We start from the raw sequence: 24,928 nt of genomic DNA on the forward strand, positions 1-24,928 counted from the left end.
AATAGGTGAATGATGAAATACAGAGGAATTCCCCATTGATGTAAAATACACTATAACATGTCAGAGGTGGTTGATTAAGAGAGACTATTGTATGCTAGATGGACAGAAATATTAACAATACGTTACAGTACTATTTTATCAATTCAGCTAAATAAGGTTTAGAATAGGGTGTTCTCCTGGATAGATTGGTCTCCCTTTGAAATTAATGGGGTGTGGTTTCGGTGCTTTCAAAGTTTAAGAAAAAGACGTTATCTACTTCCCAAAATTCCACCGACTGCACCGGGTCAGGATGCGCTCGCCCAGTGCACCGCTTAGAAGTTCTGTCCTTTTCAGTGCATAAAAACGAGCGCACTGGCCATACCCGTAGAAATAATACAAATCACACGATGAACGAATTGCTAGTGTATAATCTGTCATATACAATTTGCTCTGGGCTGTCAGGGTGTAAACAGTCTGCCTGTGTTAAATACCAAGCACTAGTACGCAGACCCAGCCAGGAAACTACCTCCACATGACATCTGTGCCAGTGTCCAAAGGAGCTACGGTATTTGCTTTAGCAAAATCCATTCCTAAGCATTGCAGGATTGTTTAGCAAAGCTTGCTTTGTGAGACCACTGAGGTAAACCGAGTCCAGCGGTCCTGATCAGTTTTAATCGCTTGCTTTATGCAAGAAAAAAGATTCGAAGCACCGAATGAACTTGGTACTTGTCTGCCAAGAAGTATATTTCTACATATATAATTATATTTCATTTTTAAAAATAAGACAGTAGGCTATATCTGCTGCTGCGACCAAAGGGAAGCTGGTGATGGTGTTGTCAGCTCGCTAGCAGGTAGGAGTGACAGCCTCCGTGAATGAAGAAGAACGATACGTTCTCTGGGACTTAAGCAGCGGGTCGTTGTTATTGATCTCCTGGCTGAATGCAGCGTGACCAAGAAGGTTGCTCCTTTATTGGATTTCACTACGGTTTGATTGGTCGATGATGCCCATTTACATCAGCGTCCGAACATTTCCAGAAACACCTGGTAAGTCGTCTAGCAGACTCTGTGTCAAAAGCTGTAGTTTTGTGCTTGTTTGTGTGTATGTGTGGGGCGGTATATGTGGTGCGGGTCCCGTGTGTTACGTTTGCCACATGCCAGATATCTGTACATATATGTTCTAAATAAATATGACAGCATATGTGTCGAGTATCAAGGCGCAGCATTCAAATAATAATTACAATTTACAAGATATTACCGACATAGGACATTTTTAAAACCTGTGCAACACTGGTTCAGGAAAATAAAAGGTAATACTAATTTAAGACTAAACTAATTTTAAGTTGTATTTGAATCATTAAATTAACTTTAGACACTTTATGGGGGTACCAGTATATTATCAAGGCTAGATTAACTTGTATAATTTAATTTAGTTAATAAATAAATAAATCAATAAATAAAAATACCATATGGCTATATTTATGGCTTATATGCATTTTTTTTTCACTGAAGAGAGGAAACAAAGTAAAACGTACTGAAAATGCATAGACGTGTATTCTTAACTCGTTTGAAGGTACATAGCAAAATAAAAGACAAAACCTTTTTTTAATATAATATTTTTTATTATTATTATTAATATGGCCAATCACTACCAAGTCTATAAATAATACACCGTTAGTGATCATTTATTTTAATGGTACGTGACATGATATTTTTTTGGTTTATGCTTTAACAGAATTGTTATTCATTGCTAATTGTGCAGCAGTGTGGAGTAGTGGTTAGGGCTCTGGACTCCTGACCAGGGGGTTGTGGGTTCAATCCCCAGTGGGGGACACTGCTGTTATACCCTTGAGCAAGGTACTTTACCTAGATTGCTCCAGTAAAAACCCAACTGTATAAATGGGTAATTGTATGTAAAAATAATGTCATATCTGTATAAAGTGAAATAATGTATAATCTTGTAACAATTGTAAGTCGCCCTGGATAAGGGCGTCTGCTAAGCAATAAATAATAATAATTGCTACAGGAAAAAACGGCCTGTACTTAGCCTACTGTTGTTAAACGAGACCAGAAACCTAGATGAAGCTTACATGATCAAGTTATTCTTCCCTGGAGTATTTTAGGCCTATGCCAATTTGTTCATATAACATACTTAAAACTACTACTACAGTTATTACTACGACTGTGAAAAAAAAAAAAAAAAACCTACTACTGAAAAAAAACGACTATTATTATTATTATTATTATTATTATTATTATTATTATTATTATTATTATTATTATTATTATTATAAAACCTGGCGAATCTGTTTTCTAAATATTTCCTTTAATTTTGAAACATGTAAAAAGCGGGTCCATATTTCAAACTATAGCAGCACGAACACCACACTTCCAAATCATTCATTTAGGGAATGCAGTGCGGTACGTGGGGATTGCATTTGATTAATGTTACGGCAAGAGCACTTCAAGTGCATGCTCTTCAGTATCAAAACGTGCTGCAGTGCAAATCACACAAGGTTAAAAAAAAACAAGGACTGCTTTTAATAGTTGATTTTTATGCAAACGGTTAAAGAAGTATAACAGAGATAAAGCTGGCGTAACTAGAACTATTACTCCACTATACACGGGGATACATGATGACTTTCTTTCAGCTAACTTATTCCATCAAGTTACAGGCTTCCTTACAAACGCTACCAATGGGAGATTCTGGTTTTGCGTGGGTGGTTTAGAGTTATGATGAACGGCACATAAATACAGAAATAATGTTATATAATACATTGTTTCAGTCTTTATTATTATTATTATTATTATTATTATTATTATTATTATTATTATTATTATTATTATTATTATTATTACCAGTACAATCACTGGTGCTTACATTTATCTGAGGCTTGTGGCTGGCATGTTCCAACAAATGGCAGAATTAAAAAAAAAATCCTGAACTTTTATTTATCCCCCTGTCCTGTTAGATAAAAACAGCCTCAAGTGACATGTACCCAAGTTCCATTGGAGTAATTAAAAGGCAATGACTAACCATACTTAAAAATAATAAAATAAAGGTGTTTCCCCTTCAAGTTGAGTGATTAATAACGCAACCAATAGAGTTTGGTAATCTTTGCCCTGTGGGCTGACTGAAAAAAATAAGTTAGCCCAGTCAGGGAAATTGAATGTTTATCTGTCATTGAAGATCAAGGATCAGCTTGGTGAACTGTTAACTTCTGAAGAAGAAGCTGAAAGCTTCCTTGATTTTTCTGACTATTGCAGTGCTCCAAATCGTTGGCACAGAAAGTATATCATATTTTTATTTTATTTTATAGCATGCTGTATAAACAACAACCAGTGTTAGAATTTAATTAATACAATTTAGTAAAGTTGACATTCATAGAATGATTGGTTAATTGGTTGACTATATATATATATATATATATATATATATATATATATATATATATATATATATATATATATATATATATATATATATATATATATGTTTAATTGTATTTCTGTAGGTGCGTTGTTATGGGCAAATCAGAAAGCCAGATGGATATAATCGACAATAACGCGCCAAAATCGAAAAAGAAGTTGCGATGGACATCCCTGGAAATCGGACTTACGACCATAGTGTCTCTTCTCATGATTGTGGTGATCGCGCTGGTAGCCTTATATGTAACACAAGGTGGTGGTAAGTACAAATCTAGGAACAAAATGATGTAATTTCAACTGCCGAAACAAGATTCTAATGTGCCTTGTATTATTTTGTCTGTTCATTAAAAAGTAGAAGATCAGAGTTGACAGTATTATTTATATAACGTAGAGTACCCTATAATATAGATGCTACTGTATTTTAATAAGAACTGTATGTACAAGTAAGCAAATATCACATTAAAACCAAGTTTATATGAATAGGGTGAATATGTTTGATTTCAATGAAGCTGTTGTCACTGTATTTGTATTAAACAAAGGAGGATAGCATATTAAAATGGGTTGTATTTTGTGCCTAGTGACATAATAGGTGTGTTAGTCCAATAAAACTGGAACAGATGGCAAACACAGTGCTCTTTGGTGCTAGCCCCATGTGACTGCATTTTTTTATTTTAATAAACAATAAATGTTTAAACATCCTTTTGAGGCCGAATGCAAATGCACACAGACTCACATCACAAATTCTTATGTTCAAGAAGTAAAAACAGTAGATACAGTCGATTAAAAAAAAAATACACAGAATAAAGGAAGCTGCTGTGTAAAAACTAAAAGATAGAAAATTGATCTTCACTGCGTCATCATCTTTTTTTTTTTTTAATAATTAATATGGTTTTACATAATATGCCTCAAAATGCATGCATTATGCATGCAGTCAGTTTTATTAATGAGCACATTTAAAAGTGGTTGCTGTCAGGATATAAAACTCCTGCTCGATACTAGCCTGGATAGTTTGCTTTAGATTCATATTTCTATGGTTTCTTTTTTTTACAGATGGTATTTGCAATTCGGCAGATTGCACAAAATCAGGTAAGTGATGCTCTACACCATGTTTTCTGTCTTTGCATTATTTCACCTGCCTTTTACACATGACAACCCTGTTTCATTATTCAAATCTTACAGCAGCCCGTATACTTGAAAATATGGACACGACAGCAGACCCTTGCCAAAATTTCTACCAATATGCCTGTGGAGGGTGGTTGAAGAAGCACATCATTCCTGAAACCAGCTCTCGTTACAGTACATTTGACATTCTGAGAGATGAGCTAGAAGTTATCATGAAAGGTGGGTAGAGTTTCTCAAACCATCTCAAAGCAAAGTGTAAGCAAAATAAAGTCTTTTCATGGCGATAAGCATGCAGCTGTTGGTACAAGTGCATCTTGTCTTGGAGTTATCTTGTGCGTGCTGTATTTAATAAACATTTGCTATGGTGCTAAGTTTGCTGGCAGGTGATGTAGGAGAATGCACCTCCTTTTGGGTTGATTTTATTTATTAACATTATAATTTCAATATTTTAAGAAAAAAAGTTGGAAAGCAGCTCTCTGCAAAGTTTTAAAAAGTGTGACATCAAGTACTTGCACACTGATGGCTTCAGCAGTGAAAATTCAACAAATACCAGTAACACATGGTAACTGCATTTTGGCACAAGTAACTTATTAGATTAAAATATATACTAATATAGTAAATCAGTAACTGAGGATGTACTAAACATTTCAGTGTGCTTTTAAAACAAAAACATCAGCTTGTTAATCTATCTAATCTAATCATATAGCACCTGGGCTAGAATTTAAATGAAAAGTGCTATAATTAAGACGGTCATATCAGATACACTGTGGTTTGAGTAAGGAGAGTCCCACTAATGTTACCATAGTTTTGCTATTGTACAGTACAGTAACGGAGTTAACGATAGTGTTGCATCATTTATTCTGAGATGCAGCCGTCCATAATTCCTTCCTCCTGATAACACCAAACAGCCGACGAGGGTTTAGCTGCTCAGTGGCTTTATTAAATCACATTTAATAATATCTATTTTTTCACATCAAACATCAAAGTTTGCCAGCCACAGTTTGTTCAAGAGTTGTCCTCCCTTTTTACAGAGTGTATTCAAAGTCATGAATCTTTCATCTAGGATCTGGATCCTACAGCTATGTTATTAGGAAAATGATTTTCCCAGCTCCCAAAAGCCAGAAAAACAGCCACAGAGCTATGCAGCCCAATCATTAAAATATAATAATGTTGTGTCTGTTTAGTTCTATTCAGAGTTATGCTTTATTAAAATACAGATCTTGATACCTGACAGGTTAGTTTGATTGACAATGGGGGAGTTTCCATGTGTGGTTATTTACAGGTGAAGTGGCGATACACGTGCACATGTGGGAGAACAGTTCGAGAGGATCAGGTTTGTGGCTCAATATAACGGCCCCAGAGAGGGATAGGGTAAATCTAATTTACTCATGAGCATGATGGGAAACACGGGAAATCCACACCCATTTTCACATAGAAACCCACATTTCATGTGAAAACGTCCACTGCTCCCAATCCAGACAGCCTTGGGAGCATACGTGGAAGGTGTCTGGCACAGATCTCTTAAATCCGTCTCCACCAGTTATCAGCCATGGTGATCTGCAATAGCTGGGTTGGTCAGTTTCATTATATACCCCCGGGTTAATTATTTTCTTTTTTCTTTAATAAGTCGTGTTATAACTTAGTTTAAATATTGTTCCTTACTAATGATATGCCACCCCACTAATGGACATTTGAAAAACAATTTGGGCAAGAGCAGTAAAACATATTATTAATCAACCAGGCACAAGGCATTTACAAATCACAGCTTTATTACATGAGCTTAACACTGTGCTTTAAAGTTTCACTCAAACAAGATGTCACCTGACAACCATGGATTTCCGGGTGAGATTCTCTCGTATACCCGTTCCCTGTGCATGGAAACCACATTTTCCCAAGCTGTCTGCGAAAACAGCACGAGAGCTAATTTGCATATTAACATCCTCCTTTCCCCTTCATTTGCATGACATCAGGTGAAAAGAGGATCTCTCGAGTAAAATAAACTGAGCCAATTGAAACCCAAAATGTATAGGGTCATTTTTCATTTGGCTAGAGCACAATGTCTCGAGTAAAATTAGAACATGCATAAAAACTCCCACAATGTCGCCCCCCAACTCTAAGAACAACACATCATGTTTAATCAATTTACTGTTGTTTGTTGTAAGTTAATTATTTATTTTAAATATTCTTACATGTATTTTAGTAACTAGAACATGTGGTTACTCATTACCAGCATTGGAGGAGTAATGCATTACTGTAATCTGATTACATTTTTCAGTAACTTGTAATGGTAATGGTTCCTTTTTCAGACATAACGAAATGTGGTAACGGATTACATTTTTAGTTACATTTTTTTTTGAAGGCCTGTGGCTCATGCATAACACACAGCAAATGAAAATGCTTTTATATCTTTATATCTGTAAAATGTAAAGTGTGTTTGAGAAGCAACTATTTGTAACTGTAACTGTAACTAGTTTTAAAAGTAACTCCAACAACACTGCTCATTACTTTATTCTAATGTAGCATTTGATTTTACATTACCTTCCAGTGGTATGTTATTGAACAGTAACTGTTAACAAAGGTAAAACATACCACATTGTACCATCACAGCAGTTGATGAAGCTAGTTTCACATATGTTTTAAGTCCCTGTGGCAAAAAAAAATAAAACATATAGAGCTTGATCAGATATCCTGTAAGCCTGCGTGGCTGGGATTCCCTCCATTAGAATTGGAAATGTGCTTGTGTCAAGTCTGGGTCTTAATGGTTTTTCAGAGAGAACAGTTTTTAAATGTATGTGTCACATTATTGCAACTGTTCTTGCAGTACTTTGTTCTGTGAAATATTACATTTATTATTATTATTATTATTATTATTATTATTATTATTATTATTATTAGAGTCAATTAGCAGACACTTTTTATCCAAAGCGACTTACAGAGACCTGGGGGTGAACTATGCATCAAGAACTGCTGCTGCAGCCACTTACAATAGGACCCTGGTTTTACTTCTCATCCGAAGGATAGAGCACAAGGAAGTTAAGTGACTTGCTCAGGGTCACACACAGTTGCAAGCCCTTTTCTTTGAACACTGGACCACCAAGCCTACATGTATCAGTGTGCATGGAATTTTCAAGAAGTTTTTTTTTTACATTTTTCTAGTCATACTAAACCATTAGTTCTAGGTAAAACTTCTGAAATAATGACTGGCTTCTCCCTTTCAGGCTAAATAAGCCCACAGTAGAACGCACTGAAGCACTCCAGTAAGGGTCGGTCTTGGAGCGATTCTAATCCTAGCATAGGGCACGGTGCCAGGGTGGTTCATGCTGATCTGACACCATGATATTCATAATCCAATCAAACATAGCTGATCTGTAGCCTTTCTCAGGAAGCTCCTGAAACAGTTCCCATACTCAGTTAATTAAAAATAAATTGGATCATAAATAGTGGAAACTGAAGATGCTCAGGCAGATGTATGCATATCACAAAAAAAAAACAAATACATAACTATCGGAAGCTAAACATTTTTAGGTTGCTCTCACTGCATCAAAAACGGTTTGTTTTTTCTTCTTCCCAATTGCAGAAAACACAAAGCCATTGGAGCAGAGCTTAATAGTCTAAAGATTACATGAGTCTCTAAAAGTCATTTTAAGTCAACAGTGGAATATTTACAAGATGGGCACAGTTTATTAAGTAGCTTCTTACATAATGAAAACAGAGATGTAATGGAGGCACCTATATGTACGTATGTCTTTACCAGATAGTGAGCATGTCTGAGTCTGAGGATGTATGGAAGAACCTGTCCATGTACCTTTCCATTTGACGGGTACATATGGTGGATGTAGGCGATCTAGTTACTCATGATACATACAGCTCTAATTTGGTATTTACAGCCATAGTGGGCAATGCATGTTACTCATTGCTCTAGCTGAGCAGTGTGATTTGTGTAGGATTTCTATACCAGACACAGTACAGGTAGGAGAATAGAATGCTTTGTCCACAGTAATTACAAAGTATATTTTTAAATACAAAGCTATGCTAGCTGTTCTTTGCTGAAGTGAAGGTAAGTAACTCCCAACCCCCTCATAAGTACTGCTAATGATCTTGCTTTAATTTCATATATATTTTTTTTGTTTCTGTTTTGTTCCATAGATGTTCTGGAGAAACCCGACACGGCAGACATTAGCGCATTGAAAAAAGCAAAGACTCTGTATAAGTCGTGCACAAATGAGAGTGAGTTTCACAAACGTCATTAACTATATTGATCTGTGTTTAGTGCTTGTTTCAGTGGATATACCCAGGGCAGGTCATTCATTTAAACAGAGCTGCTAGCATTCATGGTACCATTAACATATTTCACCCTGTGGTTAAGCCAACCTTTTCAAGCTGACCAAATGCACAGGTGAGTGTTTCAGGTGAGTATGGGAGTGGTTTTGTTTGTGCATAATGCTCATTAACCAGCCATGGGGCAGTGTTGCGGCTCTTTTCCTGGAGCAGCTATAGACATTGTACAGCTCTATATACAGTACTTCTCTTATTATGTTGTGTTTAAACAGTGCATTGTGTTGTTCTATATTTTACTTTCCTGCAGCAACCATTGAGAACAGAGGGGGACTTCCATTAATAAATATGTTACCAAAGGTACTCGAATGGCCTGTGGCAAGCAATGATTGGGAAAATATATATGGTAAGGTAACATGTTTGTGTAAAGCACAGAATCCTTTGTACCTTGGATCAGGTATGCTAAAACCAAGGATTATTACAATAATTTAATTCTGTTTGATTTTATCAGGGACTAAGTGGACACTAGAAAACGCAATAGCCGCACTGAATGCTAATTATGGAAAACAAGTCCTTATTAACTTTTTTGTCGGAACAGATGACAAAGCCTCGAATGTGCACATTATTCACGTAAGTTTGAAAAGTAACACATACGAGACGTATTCAGTAAATCATTGCTTTTATTTAACAATTATTATTATGATTTAATAATGATTTAACTTATATAAATAGTGTATTCTAAAAATAATATTTGTATACAGTTATTCATTTTCTCAGTTAGAATTGCATGCACAGCTAAAAAAAATACCTTAAGGGTTTTTTTTTTATGTATGATCTCTACCCTGCTATAAAAATTGGGACATTGTTGGGACTCACATGTTAAAGGGTGATGCATGTATGTTCTTACATATGTATATACTAGTTATTGGGGTCTAAGGATTTAAACATCTATAGGCATACTTGTTAATAAACACATTGTTTCTGTTATTCTTGACAGTTTGATCAGCCTGGGCTAGGTCTTCCTTCCCGGGATTACTATGAATGCAGTGGTGCCTATGAAGAGGTATGTGATTACTCAGTTTACACTGTAAGGCATAGCTATAGCACAGTAAGCTTAGGTGGTCTTAAATGTTTATGCGATGACCTTGAATAGGTCCAAGGCTCATGGGCAGTGGGGTTTTCAGTTCTGTGGAGCTTGTTCTTTAAGCGGAAAGGTTATTTTAAGTTAGAGGGTCTGTCAAGGTGTTAGTCTGGTAAGAAAAACAGGTACATGAACTTATGAGGACTGCTCATCACAATGTTATTTTTAGCTGCAGATAAGACAAGGTCTCGGGGTGACTTCAGAGCAATGTTTGCAAGAGCTAAGATAACCAGGAATTAGGGGTAGGATTAAACATAACAATGTGGCAGCTGATTCAACTGATTCTGAATTAAAAAATAATTAGATCGCACACAAATGAGTGTCCAGTGGCCTGTGCAAGAGCAGTTGAATATCAACCAAATCATTCCTCATTTTATCACTTTAGTTGGCAATGCATCCTAATAGTGGAATATATTATATTTTGTAGATTTTCAATTCACTTCTTGCTGTATTTAAGGGTTGTTTCGTTGAAAACGTACACTGTGCTGAAAAGCATGTCTCTGACTGCGACTCAGCCCTGTATTCCACCCCTTGTACCAATATTCCCACGAGCCTGACCCCTTGATTACATTCCTACAACAAGCAATCTTAAACCACCCACGAGTGATTCTCCAGTGATAGACCCAAAACAGCCCCCAATAAGAAAGCAAACACCGGGGATTCAGATTAGCAGGGCCTCTCCCAGTACTGACTAATTACGAGCTGAAATTCCATGCAGAGCTGCCAGAAAAAAAGTCCCTGACCACGGTGACTACAGGAACCAAACCCCTCTGCTCATTCAGCTGCTAGCATTATACAGTGTATGGTTTCATTTTGGTTCCCTACTTTATTGCATTCTCCAACATAGGAAATTCTGTCAGTGTATATATTTTTTACTTCCTGTTCCCATTTCCAATATTTTTTTTGAAGGGCAGAGCTTTAAAAAAGAACAGATCGATTGATCTGTCACATGTCAAATCACATAAACACTGTTATTTAAATTAGAACAAAGACTGACAGTTGTTCTCCATGCTTCTTTCTTTTCTTTCAGGCATGCACCGCATATGTAGATTTCATGATAGATGTTGCAACACTGATTCGCAAGGAGAAGAACCTGCCAGTCAATGAATCCCTCATCAGAACTGAGCTGGAAAGAGTTATGGACCTGGAGAAAAAAATTGCTAATGTAAAAAAAAAAAAAAGAATTATTTCTTATTTAAGGTTAGATGTATGAACAGATAGATAAATACCGGGGCTTGGCTTTAGTGTGGTGAACGTAACAAGGAATGACACATTATGACAGTCGTGTTTTAAGCTGGTGAAAATAATAGCAGGTACATTTTATTTTGTTATGTTTTATGATTCTTATCTACGTTGTAGGCTACTGCGAAAACAGAAGACAGAAATGACCCCATTCTGTTGTATAACAAAATGGAATTAAATGCTATGGAGAGGAACTTTTCATTACAAGTTGAAGAAAAGGTAAGTGTACTTCTGCAACTTGTTACCTTTTTGAGGTTTAAACTTCAGATACACACGTCTTTAAAAAATAAGTTTCAAGACTAACACAATTTCATTTTCTTTATTACAGGAATTCAACTGGACAAGCTTTACCAATACAATCATGGGAGCTGTGAATATTTCCCTAACAGGGCAGGAAAATGTTGTTGTTTATGCCCCAGAGTATCTTAGGAAACTAAAGCCTATTCTTTCTGACTACAGCGCAAGGTACGTAGGCTGACGCATTTGTATATTCAGACAAAAGTACAGCACTGTGCATTTCTTAACACAGTTCTTGTTTATTCAATACAGGGATATTCAAAATTACATAGTGTGGCGCCATGTCATGGATCTGGTTAACAGTCTAAGTCGTGTCTACAAAGATACAAGAAAAGCCTTCCGTAAGGTAGGTTACCTTTTAGGTTCATTTGACGAACCCATGCATGTGGTTATCAAAAGTCATATGTATCTGCTTGCAGTTTCTGATCCTATGTGAAGTAAGGTATAATGCAGGTATCCACAGCAAAAATACACAGGAACTAATTATTACCTTTATTGACAGTGTCTCAAAGGCTGCCTAACCCCAATCAACAGAGGTTTGTTCTTCCAGTGCAAGGTGATAATGACAATGTCAATATTTGCTCCTCATGTTACACTGTCCTGAGCAGGCTCTTTATGGAACAACATCTGAAACTGCAGTTTGGCGTCAGTGTGCAAACTATGTGAACGGCAACATGGAGAACGCGGTCGGAAGACTCTATGTAGAGGAAGCCTTTGCTGGAGAAAGTAAACACATGGTAAGTTTAGCATCAAGGTGTTTCACGACTTCAGGATGAGCAGGGTTCCTTAGGCCAGTGTGTTTTATTGAACTACTTTCATCCTGTCTAATGGGTAACCTGTGGTGTTTGGTGTCATCAAACAGCAATGTTTGACTGCCTGTAAATCAGAGCACAAGTGAGACAGATCTGCAGCACAGCTCATAATCACTGTGACCCTTTGCTCAGTAAAGGCAACAGCAGGTCGGTTGTCCACAATTTGCTACAGTTAAATGTACAAGCAGAAAATGGGACATGGCAAACTGCTCATCTGACCTGTACAGGACCCATTTTTTAAACAACTGCCCACAGTTCTTTTCAAGTTGTAGAAAATGAGACCCTTTTCGAAATCACCTCTAATATAATTCTGTCTATGAGGGGAAGAACCCACATACAATCTTTTAGCTGATCCGCGTTTATCAAATCCCAGATTCATAGCCCAATTCTGACTCACAACATAATCAGATGTATTTATTATAATACCCTTATTTCATGCCATAGCCAATTTGTAAAATGTAATTTGAGTGGATCCAGTAAAATGGTACAGCTTTTCAGAAATTGTGCAGTATTCAGTATGTATTCTTTTTTATTTTTTATCTAGGTTGAAGAAATGATTGCTCAGATTCGAGAAGTATTCATTCAGAGCTTGGATGAAATTAAATGGATGGATGTGGAAACCAAAAGAAAAGCTGAAGAAAAGGTTAACCATTGATTTCTTTAACTATTCATTTAATCTACCACGTCCTATTGGTTGGAATGCATTGACAGTGACCTGGAAACTGTTTTTTTCGGATGTTAGAATTTGTCTTCTCAAAGTCTTTCTCAGTGACTTTTTTCCATTTGCAGTTCCAGCCATCATTGCTTTAATAATAGTAATCTAGAAGAGTTGTTAGGATTTGCAGGTAAATGAGAAATGTGAGGTATGCTTTGTCTCAAAGTCTTAATATTTTGTGAGCGCCTGCTTCATAAAACATGCTGTGTGACTCCAGAAAAATACACTTGACTGCAACAACAAAATAATATACATTAACCTCCAGTGAATTGGACTGTCACTGAAATCAGCTATGCTGGTTTACTGATTAGCAACCTGAGGTTAGTTGTTGACACAACATACCACCATCAATACCGAAACAAACAACAATGGACAAATTGGATAAAATTGTATCCACAGAAGGCAGGGAGAAATTTGTGCTCTTAAGAAAAATGATGAGTGACATAAATTTCGTAAGAAATTGCGTCAGCCACATGCCCTCTAGGATGTTAGGTAGTGTGGACTGATGGCCCTCAGAAAGCAGAGGCTCTTGAGTGACGAGGAAATGACCCAACTTTCCAATGTTATTCGCAACACTTCTTCTTCAACTGTTTAAAATAAACACCGCTAGTTCTACAATTCCTGTCTGATATGTCACCATGTATTATAAAAAATAATATACACCACAGCTAAAGGGTGTAATTCTATTTTGGGTTTCTGGTAAATCACAAGAAACCCTTGGTAGAATTACAGCTTTATAATGCACAGTTGGGTATATTATTATTATTATTATTATTATTATTATTATTATTATTATTATTAGCAGTAGTAGTATTAATAATAGTAATCCAGAGAGTTTGCTGATCCTTTTTCATTTTTTGTAGGCCAAAGCCATAAGAGAGAGGATTGGATATCCAGAGGCTATCAAGGATGATGCCAAACTGAATAATCAGTATAAAGATGTGAGTTTGAATATATATATATATATATATATATATATATATATATATATATATATATATATATATCAGCAGACACAATGTGGTACAGCGGTGGTGTGGTTAAGATTACCAAATAATATCTGTAAAGTAAATGATTACTGCAACTGCAAAGAGGGCAAGGTTTGCTTTATCCTGTGGTGTGGCATGATTCTGACAGTACATGCTCGAGTCATGCTGTAATCTGTAGAGATAAAATGTTCAAGAGTGCAGTCGTTACATGTTGGGCATACCAACTGTTTCTAAGTTTAAATGATGTTATTTTTGCATTTTAATTGCACTAAATATCAGTAATTGTTAAAAAGAGTTTCCATTTTGAATTCAAAGCAAGAGGCTTTTGGTGTCAAGGAAACAAAAGCAAAACCTGCCTTTACAATCGCCTAAACTAATCTGCCACCTTCTCTTAGCAGCCAAACCACTGAGTAAGCAGCCATAGCCCCTGCCATCCTACTTGGGGCTGGTTGGACTTGGACTTGCTTGATGTTTTTGTAAATGGAGACCACCAAATGAAATACATCTGATCTTGTGTCTCTAAAACAAACCCCATATACCCTGGAAGTGAGGAATTCCCAATACAAATAAAACAACTAGAAATAGTTTGAGCTCTCCAATGCAATGCTGATCCAGTTGCTTTTCAAACCCAGGATCCTGCCCTAATCTCTGTGGAGTAGGTGTTCAGCCCATAGAAAAACCATTTCCATACAGCAGCAGCAGGGCTGTTTGTTTTGACATTTGAAAAACTGCTGCTGGTTTGTGCCTGCTGGGATATCGCATATGTTTTAGCTTCATGGTAGTTCCAAGAAGTAAGGCTGACTCGGGATCAAAGCTAATCTCTGCCTTTACGGCCTTCCATTTTAGTTAAACTACAAAGTGCAAGAATACTTTGAGAACATTCTCCAGAACCTGGAATTTGGACAAAAAAAACGTCTCAAGAAACTGAGAGAGAAAGTTGACAAGGAAGAGTATGTATCTTATTTCTTTACACGTCTTATAGCTTTTGAAGTACATCTCCATTTTTTTATTTTTTTATTTCATACAATATGTATTCAAAATTCAAAACACATTGAGATATCTGAATAAGTATTTTGCTAATATAAATATCAACTGACAAAAATGTAGGCTGTTTTAAAAATAGAAAAGTTTAGTGATATAGCTGTAAATAATCCCTACAATTTATTTAAAAGATGGTAGATCTAAATATGGTGGCTATTTTACATACAGTTATAGAGAGTGTGTTGTGTTTTATATCCATTCTTTATCTGCCGTTTTTTTTTTTTTTTTTTTTTTTTTGGTTATGAATAGGTTACTTGATATTGACTAACCATCACAAGCGTGACCAGGTTTTCTTTCTTATGGTCCAATATGTTACATATAATTAAATTACGTTCCTTGTATTATCTCCAGATGGATTACTGGAGCAGCAATTGTTAATGCTTTTTACTCTTCTGGAAGAAACCAAATAGGTAAGTCTGTGCAGTGTTATAATATTCCCCTTTGTTTTCTCAGCCACATGGTAAGAGTTTCTGTGAAGCATGTCAGTCAGTGAAGTTGTGAAGCACAGCATTCAGTAGTTTTGAGTTCCATGTTGTATGTGCACACTGTAGCAATAACCAAAAATCAATGAGACAGAGCAATAAGAAAAAATGAAATTGAAATTCTGTTCTTCTTTTAACAGATTTAGTAACATTCGTTGGATGTGCACAGTAGCACATTAACTTTTGTAAACCTGTATCTTATTTTTTTTATGACATGTTTTCACAATTTGTTGACCAGGCATTGCAGGGTATATATTAACAATTGTTGTGTTAATCTACAACGGGGAGAGGTTTCCTGTGCCTAGTCAGCAGTAATAATCTGTAAGCACAGCTTTTTGGTGTTATTGTGGCAATGACTAAGTTAATGAGTAGTAATTTAGGTAAGGCAGCATGATTACATTCATGTCTGTTAGCGTTTATAGTGTGAGCTAATGACTGTGGAACCTGATGCACGTGCATTATAATGTGCTTCATATGGGGGTTTCAAAAGAATAAAGTTCAAAGTTCAAAACTGGTAAACATCGTTTTGAGTAAATGAGTGGCAGTTTAGATAAAGCAGGATGATTGCATCTGCCTTTAATAAAGGTTAAAGTGTAATTGGATAGCTGCTTGGCATCAGAGATTACTTGGAAAGCTGGAGCACATACAGCAATGCTGGAGCAGTCATATAAATGACACGCCTTCACCTTATATTTTAGAACTCAAAGCTTAGATAAAATAAACAAATCTTTCTCCTGGATTCTTTTTTTTTTTTACGGAATATTGTAGCTTCTTTTAAGTATTTACAATTTCTTGACGTCTCAATGACGGAATTAGAGGTTTAATATAAAATAATCAGAATTCAGTAAAGCCTGTAAACATATTGGAGGCAAAAAAAGGCACTGGCATCTGATGCCTGGTTAAAATCAGTGGCTAATGCTGCATTCACATACAGACCGTTTTATGAGGCACCTAATGTTCCCTGTGAACTCTTTCTCGGGTCACTTAAAATTCTCACACTGCAACCCATCGGCACTTTAAAGTTTGTTTGAATGTTACAGTGGTCTACATTGTGTACTTTTGAGAGTTGTTAGAATTACATTCACATATGGAAGAGGCAGAGGCTGGGTGTGAACCAGCACCAACACACTTTTGAGTGCCTTAACTAATGTAAAAAATAGTTAGGCCGGTCTCATGTGAAAATGTGTATCCTTATTCCCATAATTCCATTATATATATATATATATATATATATATATATATATATATATATATATATATATATATATATATATATATATTGGTAAATAACATTATTATTATCTTTGTTAGTTTTTCCTGCAGGAATCCTTCAGCCACCTTTCTTTGGCAAGGATCAATCGAGTTCTTTAAATTATGGAGGGATTGGCATGGTTATCGGCCACGAGATCACTCACGGCTTTGATGATCATGGTAAGAATACAAATCATTAATTTATGTATTTTTTTGTTTATTTAGTCACTCTACTGCTACTTCCTGCTGATAATATGCCCACCCATGTGAACAATGAACCTGCGTTTAGCTTTTCCAACTCACTGGAAGCTTGTAATCACAACACTTTTTTTGTTGCATAGAACATTCCAAGTTGGACAGTCGAATCTCAATCCCTAAATTCTGTTCAGATTCCTCATTTCTGCCAGGGATGAGGTGTGAAACTTTCTGAAGTGCATGTTGAGCAACCATTTCGAAGCAGGTTAAATCCTGAACATTTGCTAGGGGCTGACCTTTAATATGATTTCCAACAAAATATAGATTTTCTGCATTCATGCCTTGAAGTTAATATGAACCAGATGTCTTGATATATTTCCATTTTCTGAGCTTTGAAAGTATAGTACTCCAGTACCGTGCTTAATTAATAAAATAAGTTACATCATAATAGCACCATTTATGTACCCGTACATCATGACAATAACTAAATGAATAGTGCCTTCCTGTAACATCAAGCAGACATCGGTCTTATTCATGTGACTTGCATTACCAATAGCCCACCCTTCTCCACTGTAACTAACCTTCTCAACATGACTGTACCAGTGATTACCATAGAACTGTGGGGGTCTATTTTAATGATCAAAACAGTTGTGGATCTAAATACTGCTAGCCTTTAACTATATGAATGTATCGGGTACTCATTACACCCAGACTAAATTTACTGCCCCTCTTACTAACTTAAAAAAAAAATAAAGTTTTAACTTTTCTTCTGGCTAGCGTGTCTGTAGTCACGTAATATAATTATGGCTTCTAAAAGCAGAATCATTCTGTTCTACTCCAAAGTCAAAGTTTGTTTGTTTATTAAATTCAATGAATAGAAGCATTGATCACATTACATGTATTTGGTTCAAATTCCCAGACACAGTGTCCTGTTAAACTTTCATGACAGGTAGAAATTTTGACAAAGATGGAGATCTCACTGACTGGTGGACCCAGCAGTCTGCTGCAAGGTTTAAAGAACTTTCCCAGTGTATGGTGCATCAGTATGGAAACTTCTCGTGGGATCTGGCTGGAGGACAACATGTAAGTTTAGTTTGGAATCCCAGTGACACAGCTGCACACCGCAAAATATAATGTTGATTATATGATGCTGACATTTTCTTAATTATCCACTACTGAAGTTTGCTAACATGATGAAAACATTCAGACAGTGTAAATGCACCTGGAAAACAAAACAGTATCTATTGCATGAACATGACTCATACACCAGCCCCAAGCAAAACCAGAAATAGACTAATAATGTGTAAAAATGAGTTTACAACTCAGTGATAACGTAGAAGAAGTGACGTGAGAGAAAACATCATATTCCGAGCTTTATTGACGCGTTGTGGTCATGATAGGTTACCTAGACTGGTGATTTGATAATTACTCAATTCAAAAGGCTATGGTTAGGGAGTAATACTGTGTAGAACAGTCCGCTGAATTCAAATGAATAAGTGGTAAGAATTTACTGACAGGATTTGTGCAACTTAATACTTTAAATGTCACTAAAAGTATATATATGTTTTAATTTCCTCACTAGTACCTTTGTAATTTCAGTCTTATATTTAAATGTTAATTCATATTGTAGTTTGCTGCTAATTATTTTTTGGATTAGTAACAAGTTAAGTGAAACTTGTATATACAGTTTAAGCAAAATGTTGTTGGATCTACAGCTGTCATCGTGACAGCTGTCAATTAGTTATGATCACTTGAAATTCATTAAATTGCACTGAATTCCTTCTTACACACCAAGGAGCAAAACCTGGCATTAATCTCTCTAAGATTTCATTCAGTGTGGGAAAAATAATTTGGATCCGCTCAAAGGATTGGAATGGTATAAAGAATTCAGACAGCCTGGTACTCCCTTCATTGTTGTGTTTGGTTGGGAATTTCAGGGAAGATGGTTTCAGGGAAAACAGCTGCTGTCAGGTTTTGTAATGCTTCTAGGAATGAGTAATATGGGTTGTATAACTGGGGGCATAAAGAACACACTAATGTACCTGGTGTGCTTTCTTTTAACAGCTCAGCGGCATCAACACCTTAGGAGAGAACATTGCAGATAATGGAGGAATCAGACAATCATACCAAGTAAGGAACTGTCCCTTCATTTCAGTGAAATATCGCAATATGAAAATGAATGTAATTTAAGAGTAAAAGAATACCAATGCAATTTCAGAAAATGCGAGCATGGCCTCATTTTTGACCTAATAGTGTTATTGACCACGACGTGCTGCCAAAATAGGTAAATACTGTAGGTAAAAAATAGAAACAGATAAATAAATAGAGGAATGTAGAAAATAATGAAGGTGCAAAAGCAAAGGCAATTTCAGAGAGGAATAAACCAATTCTAAATGTATCAAACTAGTATGAAAGAACTGCATTGCTGGTTGGAGCTGTTCATTTTTTGTTCTGGGTAGTATTTTGCACGTTTTATGTAGTTACAATTATTGGTTGCACTTTCGATTACAGCGCATACATAACCATTTTATAATATGGTTATAACTGGGTAACTTCCAGCGTTTCCTGCTCTTACATAGCAACTATTGGTAGAATAATTGTAATTGGGAAATGGTATGTGTAATGCTGTTACCTTGTAATTACTTTAGGTAAAAAATAGTGTTTACAAGGTTATTTTTGTATGTAATTCTACAGTTTATTGGTAATTACCCACTTATTAAATTGTAAAGCTGAACAATTCACTGTAATCTACTCAATTATTGTATGGGTGTTCCTACAGGAATTCTAAACTTGAACTGATAAAATAAAGAATATGAAGTTCCTTTCCTAAAATTGTATTTGATCAACAGATTACAATGTCTTGGGCACAAACTCCTTTGTGGTTCTTCTTCATTGGAATGTTCTTATCTGGATTTTATTTATTATGTAAAATGTTATTGCAATGAAACCAAGTTTAACTTCAGTTAGAGTACAGGGATTCATGTTATTCTTTATTCTTATTTAAAGATTGTTTTAAGTGGGAACCCTGTAATTTAGCATTGCTTCCTGTTCACATTGCTTTGTTTCGTTGGTGTTTCAGAATACAAATAAATATAACTCTATGAGCTTGCACAAAGTTGCTCTTCAAAAACTAGTAAAGACCAGAGGAAACTCTTCATTTATTTATTTTCAGAACAATTCCCTTAGTGTGCAGCATACAACTTATTGGCTGGAGCGGCATCAGCTGCCAGCTTAATGAAGTTCAAAGGAACCTAGATGGAAACGAATAAATTGAAACAGTGGATAAACAATATGCTGCAGGAGACTGTGATATTCAACCTGTCTATGAAGAAATGCATTCAAACCTTCAGTTCTTAGTTAACATTTTGACACTTGAAAAAAAATGTGTTGGAACAAAATTTGTGTAACCTAACAAGCTTATTATCCTTGGCCCTGCATACAACACACGAGCAAGACAACTGGCATCTCTGTAATTATAGTTATTGTTAAAAAGAAAACAAGCACTCAAAACTTTGCATCATGAAGATACGATTTAAAAGAAGCTAGTCTGCTTAAAAAAACAATCATTGTGATATTTCCCTACACGTCTCCAGCCTGATGCGTCATATATTCATAAAACTTATCTATTCCATGGTGCTATAGTCCAGCTATTCATCTACGTTTCCCTCCTTAAAATACCCCGGGGAACATCAGTCATCATCTTAAAAGCTTGGATTAATCGTACATTATAACTGCATTTTCAGGCATACCAAAATTACATTAACAACCATGGCAAGGAAGACCTGCTACCAGGTATTGACCTGAACCACAAACAGTTGTTCTTCCTCAATTTTGCACAGGTAAGAGGTTCTATGCAGTCCTATTGCTGAACTTCCTATAAATCTCAATGGTAGATATGCCTGCGAGTCGCTCCTCTTTCAAGTCATTTCTCTAATTGTACATTGTTTTGGATATGAATCATATATGCTTGAGCTCCCATTCTTGTATGCTGTAGTTAAATGATGTTGCTATATGTGTCCCTGTAATTATGATATACTACTTAATACACTAAGAAGATATAATTGCAGTGTACACTGCAGTAATGAAGCTATAATTACTATGTGTATGTTTAGCCCAGTAAAGGAACAGTTTGAGTCTTATGTTATATTATAGCAACAATAGCTGTTTGTAGACAATTGTTGGTGTTGTAAAGTGTCTAATTGTGATAAGCAAAATGAATGGGTTTCTGCCATGCTGTACCTGTCCTAGCAGTGATCATTGTAGAAACATGTTTCATGGGGAATGAAATATCAATGTCTCAACCCAGTCATTGTGCATTGGTCATCAATTAATTAAGTCCATGACAGATTGCTTATTAAATAGGTTTTTAATGTATGATTATCAATTATTCAGGGACACCATGATGCCTAGTGAGTGTGTCGTTTATTTAGATCAAAGCAAACTGGAATTTTCATTTTCCTTCTGTAAAGCAAATTTTGATTTTAGTACCAGTAATAATGATCTGCTAAATCAATTGTCAGCTTGTGGATATGTTTGGATTTCCTGAAGAACTAAATACTTTTGCCTTCAATTGCAGGTGTGGTGCGGAACATACAGGCCAGAGTATGCTGTCAACTCTATAAAAACTGATGCGCACAGTCCTGGCAAATTCAGGTCAGTTCTATGAAGTTTAAATTACAGCAGGGTAAGCTGTAATAAACATAGTGTAACAACTCTGTAGTTAGTGTGTGCTGCGTGGGTTCATTTGAAAAGAAGGCCAATACAAACCTTTAATAAAAAGTGTTATGTTTTATTTCACAAACAGCGGGCAGACTCAAAGTAGCTAGCCTATCTGGTACAGACACTAAGACACACACAATACACTTGCTCATCATGCTCTTCTATGAAGCTCCTTCCAAACTCAATCTGCAGATTTGTCACAATAAAGGTAAGTGGAATACTGAGAAAACCAAAAGCATTTTTTTACATATGGCCAAAACCTAAGCATACACCTTGCCACACGGCACAGATAATATATTATAATTATGTACATATAATTAGCTATCCAAATTAGAAATGAATACAATAAATCTGTATCACACTATCTTACTCTAGATGTTGTGTCTTAAAAATAAAACTACTGCACTGTGCAACTTGGGATCAGTATAATAATTCAGATGCACTGTCTGATTAATTTGTGTTTGCTTGTTTTTGTATTAATAACAGGGTTCTAGGGTCATTGCAGAACTTTCCAGAATTTGCTGACGCCTTTTCCTGTCACAAGCATGATTATATGGCTCCTGAGAAGAAGTGTCGAGTATGGTGATAAAAAAGAATGAAGAAAAAGATCCAGTATTATTGACAGACTGTTAGTCTTTTTATGCAGGGACATGACTGATCATGAAGGCTGGAATCACTGGATTGTGTGCTCTCAGATAGATAGTAATTATTTTTGTCTTGATTTAGACCTGTGTTAAAAAAAATATATATATGAATGATCCATTAAAATCGAGGTTCAATTAAAAGTATATAGATATAGACGAAAGTACGTTTTGTAAAGGAATGACATTTTTGGTAGTATGTACACAAAAGTAATATCATTGTATAAACAGCATTGTATTTTTCCTTATATTGGGGGGGGGGGGGAATAAATATTATGCATCTTACTTTTAAAAAAAAAGAGAATTTTAAAAAAGCCGTATTTATCCTGTAAATTGGAGGGCTTTTATTCAATACAAACTTTGGGTGCTCACGAGAAAAGATTGTACACAGGAGAATATCGGTTCACACCAAAGATTTTTGATTTCACTTCCCATATAATTATGTTAAATGTTCCTTATTTATTATTTGTTTTTATTCATATTATTATTATCATTATTATAATTATAATTATTATTATTATTATTATTATTATTATTAAAAGACAAATGTTGTAATTATTTAAATGTGATGGTTTGGGATTTCTGAACAATTTTATACAGAAAAAATTAATATATGTTTGATGTTGGTTAATTTCTCAAGCGAAAATGGTCTGTGTTTAAAATTATACATTTTCCAAGCTGTAGAAAATGTGTACATTTCCATATTCCACACACAACTGAATGTCTTTCAAAAACCTATATTTATATGTATTTATTTTTTAGATGGTGGTGTTGGTTTTGTGAACCCCCTGCAAAGGGTTCTTGTCCGTGCATACTAAAATATATAAGCTTATAACCACAGGACTTCGATAAGTTGTGATCATTAAATCTTTTTAGTACGGGAGACCACAGAGATTTTAGGAAGTTAACAAAAATACCTCAGATGCCTGAATTTAGATACCTTGTAGTATGCGTCTTCAAAAAGAATTTGTTAATAAACGCTAGCACAAAAAATATATACACATCTTTGTTTTTTTGGTTTTTTTTCATTTGTAAATTTGAAAGCCTGGTATTTTATGGAACTCCCGACTCCTCACAGTCTGCAAGACAAGCATGTGGTTTGTGTATCTCACTGCTGAGCCATTGCAGCTCTTTGTGTGTTGTGTTAAATATACCCCTGCTGATTTTCAATGTTATTAAAAACACATGTGTTGGCATTAGCTGACAGTATGCAGTGAAAGCTGTAATTTGAACTTCTAAATCTGGTACATGCTTGAAACAACAAGGGTAATGAGGGAACATTACACTTCGCAATGATGACTTACGATCTCTCATACAGTACTTGTTGATATGCAGCCAGTGAATATATATATATATATATATATATATATATATATATATATATATATATATATATATATATATATATACACTGCTGAGCTAAAGTCTTAGACATGTTGCATTTTTCTGCACAGATGCATTATGAGCATCAACAATTGACTCAAAGCCTCCACTAGTGTTTTCTAATAGTAAAACAACCTTGACTTGCATAAAGAAGGAAAAACATTGAATGAAATGGCTTGCATCACTTGATTTTCAAGGTGTAGTACCCGAAGGGTGATCAACAAGTACAGAGAAACGTCATCTGACAAACCCAGGACTGGAAGACCCAAAAAGCTGTCTAACAAGAATGAGCAATACTTGATTACTTGATATCCTTAAGGAATGGAAAGAAGACAAGCGTTGAATTGACAACAGAACTGGCAGAAGGCACAGGTGTCGTTATCCATCCTCAAAGGAGGTATAGCTGCACTTTTTTTTAAAAGGGGCAGGACTTACAGTGATGTGAACCAATCACATGACAGACAGACTATTGACCGGTGGTGTAAGGATGTGATGGCAATAGTTAAAACTATTTTTCCTCCTATGATGAGGTTTTAACCAATCACAGGCCAGGATATCCAATGACTGTTTCATATATATAAACACGCCGGAGCAACGTGGATCTTGGGGAGGCATTCATCCAGCAGTGGATATATATATATAGTCGAATAACAATATTTCATTTACTTACCTGTATAAGTCATTTTTAATGCTTACTGTCTATATAAAACAGCTGTTTTGTTATTTACCATAAACAAAATATTCAAATAAGTAAGAACTTTATTCATGTTAAAAGAACTATAATCTAGTTTCTTCTTTCGTTCTGCTTTTGCTGAGTAAAGATAAAGGTTTGATGCACAACAACTTGCAGCATGCATTTATTACGCATTAAATTATTGGTTTCTGCTGTACCGTAAATCATTGTTTACGGGCTTACTAAAGTTTGTCATAAATGCACTTCAACGCCTATGGCCTTTGCAGTAAAACAGATTGCATAGCTTATTTGTAAATGCATGTTTTATGATGTTGTTATTTGTTTAATTTGAGTTGCACAGGCAGTAACAGTGATGTTTAACAAGCAGACCTGTTCTGGGGAAACAAACACAATATCCAGCAATGGGGTGAACCTAGGAATATGGGATGCTGCTATTAAATATGGTGAATAAATAATTACATAAATAAATAGTTAGCTTTGGATAGGATAGAAAATAGATACGCAGTTTCAACATCAAGATATAG

General features: G+C 35.5%; 1 protein-coding gene across 2 annotated transcripts; it reads left to right on the top strand.

The window, feature by feature from the left end:
- The first annotated feature begins 468 nt into the window (after nt 1-468).
- LOC117423106 (neprilysin-like) lies at nt 469-23,322 on the top strand. 2 transcript variants are annotated; one of them, XM_034038540.3, is made up of 23 exons: nt 469-1,023; nt 3,492-3,664; nt 4,456-4,491; nt 4,585-4,746; nt 8,674-8,754; nt 9,113-9,208; nt 9,314-9,432; nt 9,800-9,865; nt 10,974-11,108; nt 11,303-11,404; nt 11,514-11,650; nt 11,735-11,828; nt 12,091-12,219; nt 12,839-12,937; nt 13,873-13,950; nt 14,845-14,948; nt 15,391-15,449; nt 16,833-16,952; nt 17,917-18,050; nt 19,032-19,097; nt 20,711-20,806; nt 21,544-21,620; nt 22,173-23,322. In XM_034038540.3, the coding sequence occupies exons 2-23, from the start codon at nt 3,502-3,504 to the stop codon at nt 22,270-22,272; spliced, it is 2,253 nt and encodes a 750-aa protein (XP_033894431.3). In that variant the 5' UTR covers nt 469-1,023; nt 3,492-3,501; the 3' UTR covers nt 22,273-23,322. The 2 variants fall into 2 exon arrangements, with proteins under 2 accessions (XP_033894431.3, XP_033894432.3); XM_034038541.3 differs by lacking the exon at nt 469-1,023 and adding an exon at nt 3,146-3,267.
- The last annotated feature ends 1,606 nt before the right edge of the window (nt 23,323-24,928 follow it).

This window comes from Acipenser ruthenus, chromosome 17 (assembly GCF_902713425.1).
Source record: "Acipenser ruthenus chromosome 17, fAciRut3.2 maternal haplotype, whole genome shotgun sequence".
NCBI lineage: Eukaryota > Metazoa > Chordata > Actinopteri > Acipenseriformes > Acipenseridae > Acipenser > Acipenser ruthenus.

Excerpts from the sequence above, each read along its gene's own strand:
- LOC117423106 (XM_034038540.3), top strand. The coding sequence starts at position 3,502 with ATGGGCAAATCAGAAAGCCAGATGGATATAATCGACAATAACGCGCCA. Across the intron at positions 9,866-10,973 it reads GCAGTGGTGCCTATGAAGAG|GCATGCACCGCATATGTAGA; the intron begins GTATGTGATTAC and ends CTTTTCTTTCAG. Across the intron at positions 11,829-12,090 it reads CAAGAAAAGCCTTCCGTAAG|GCTCTTTATGGAACAACATC; the intron begins GTAGGTTACCTT and ends TGTCCTGAGCAG.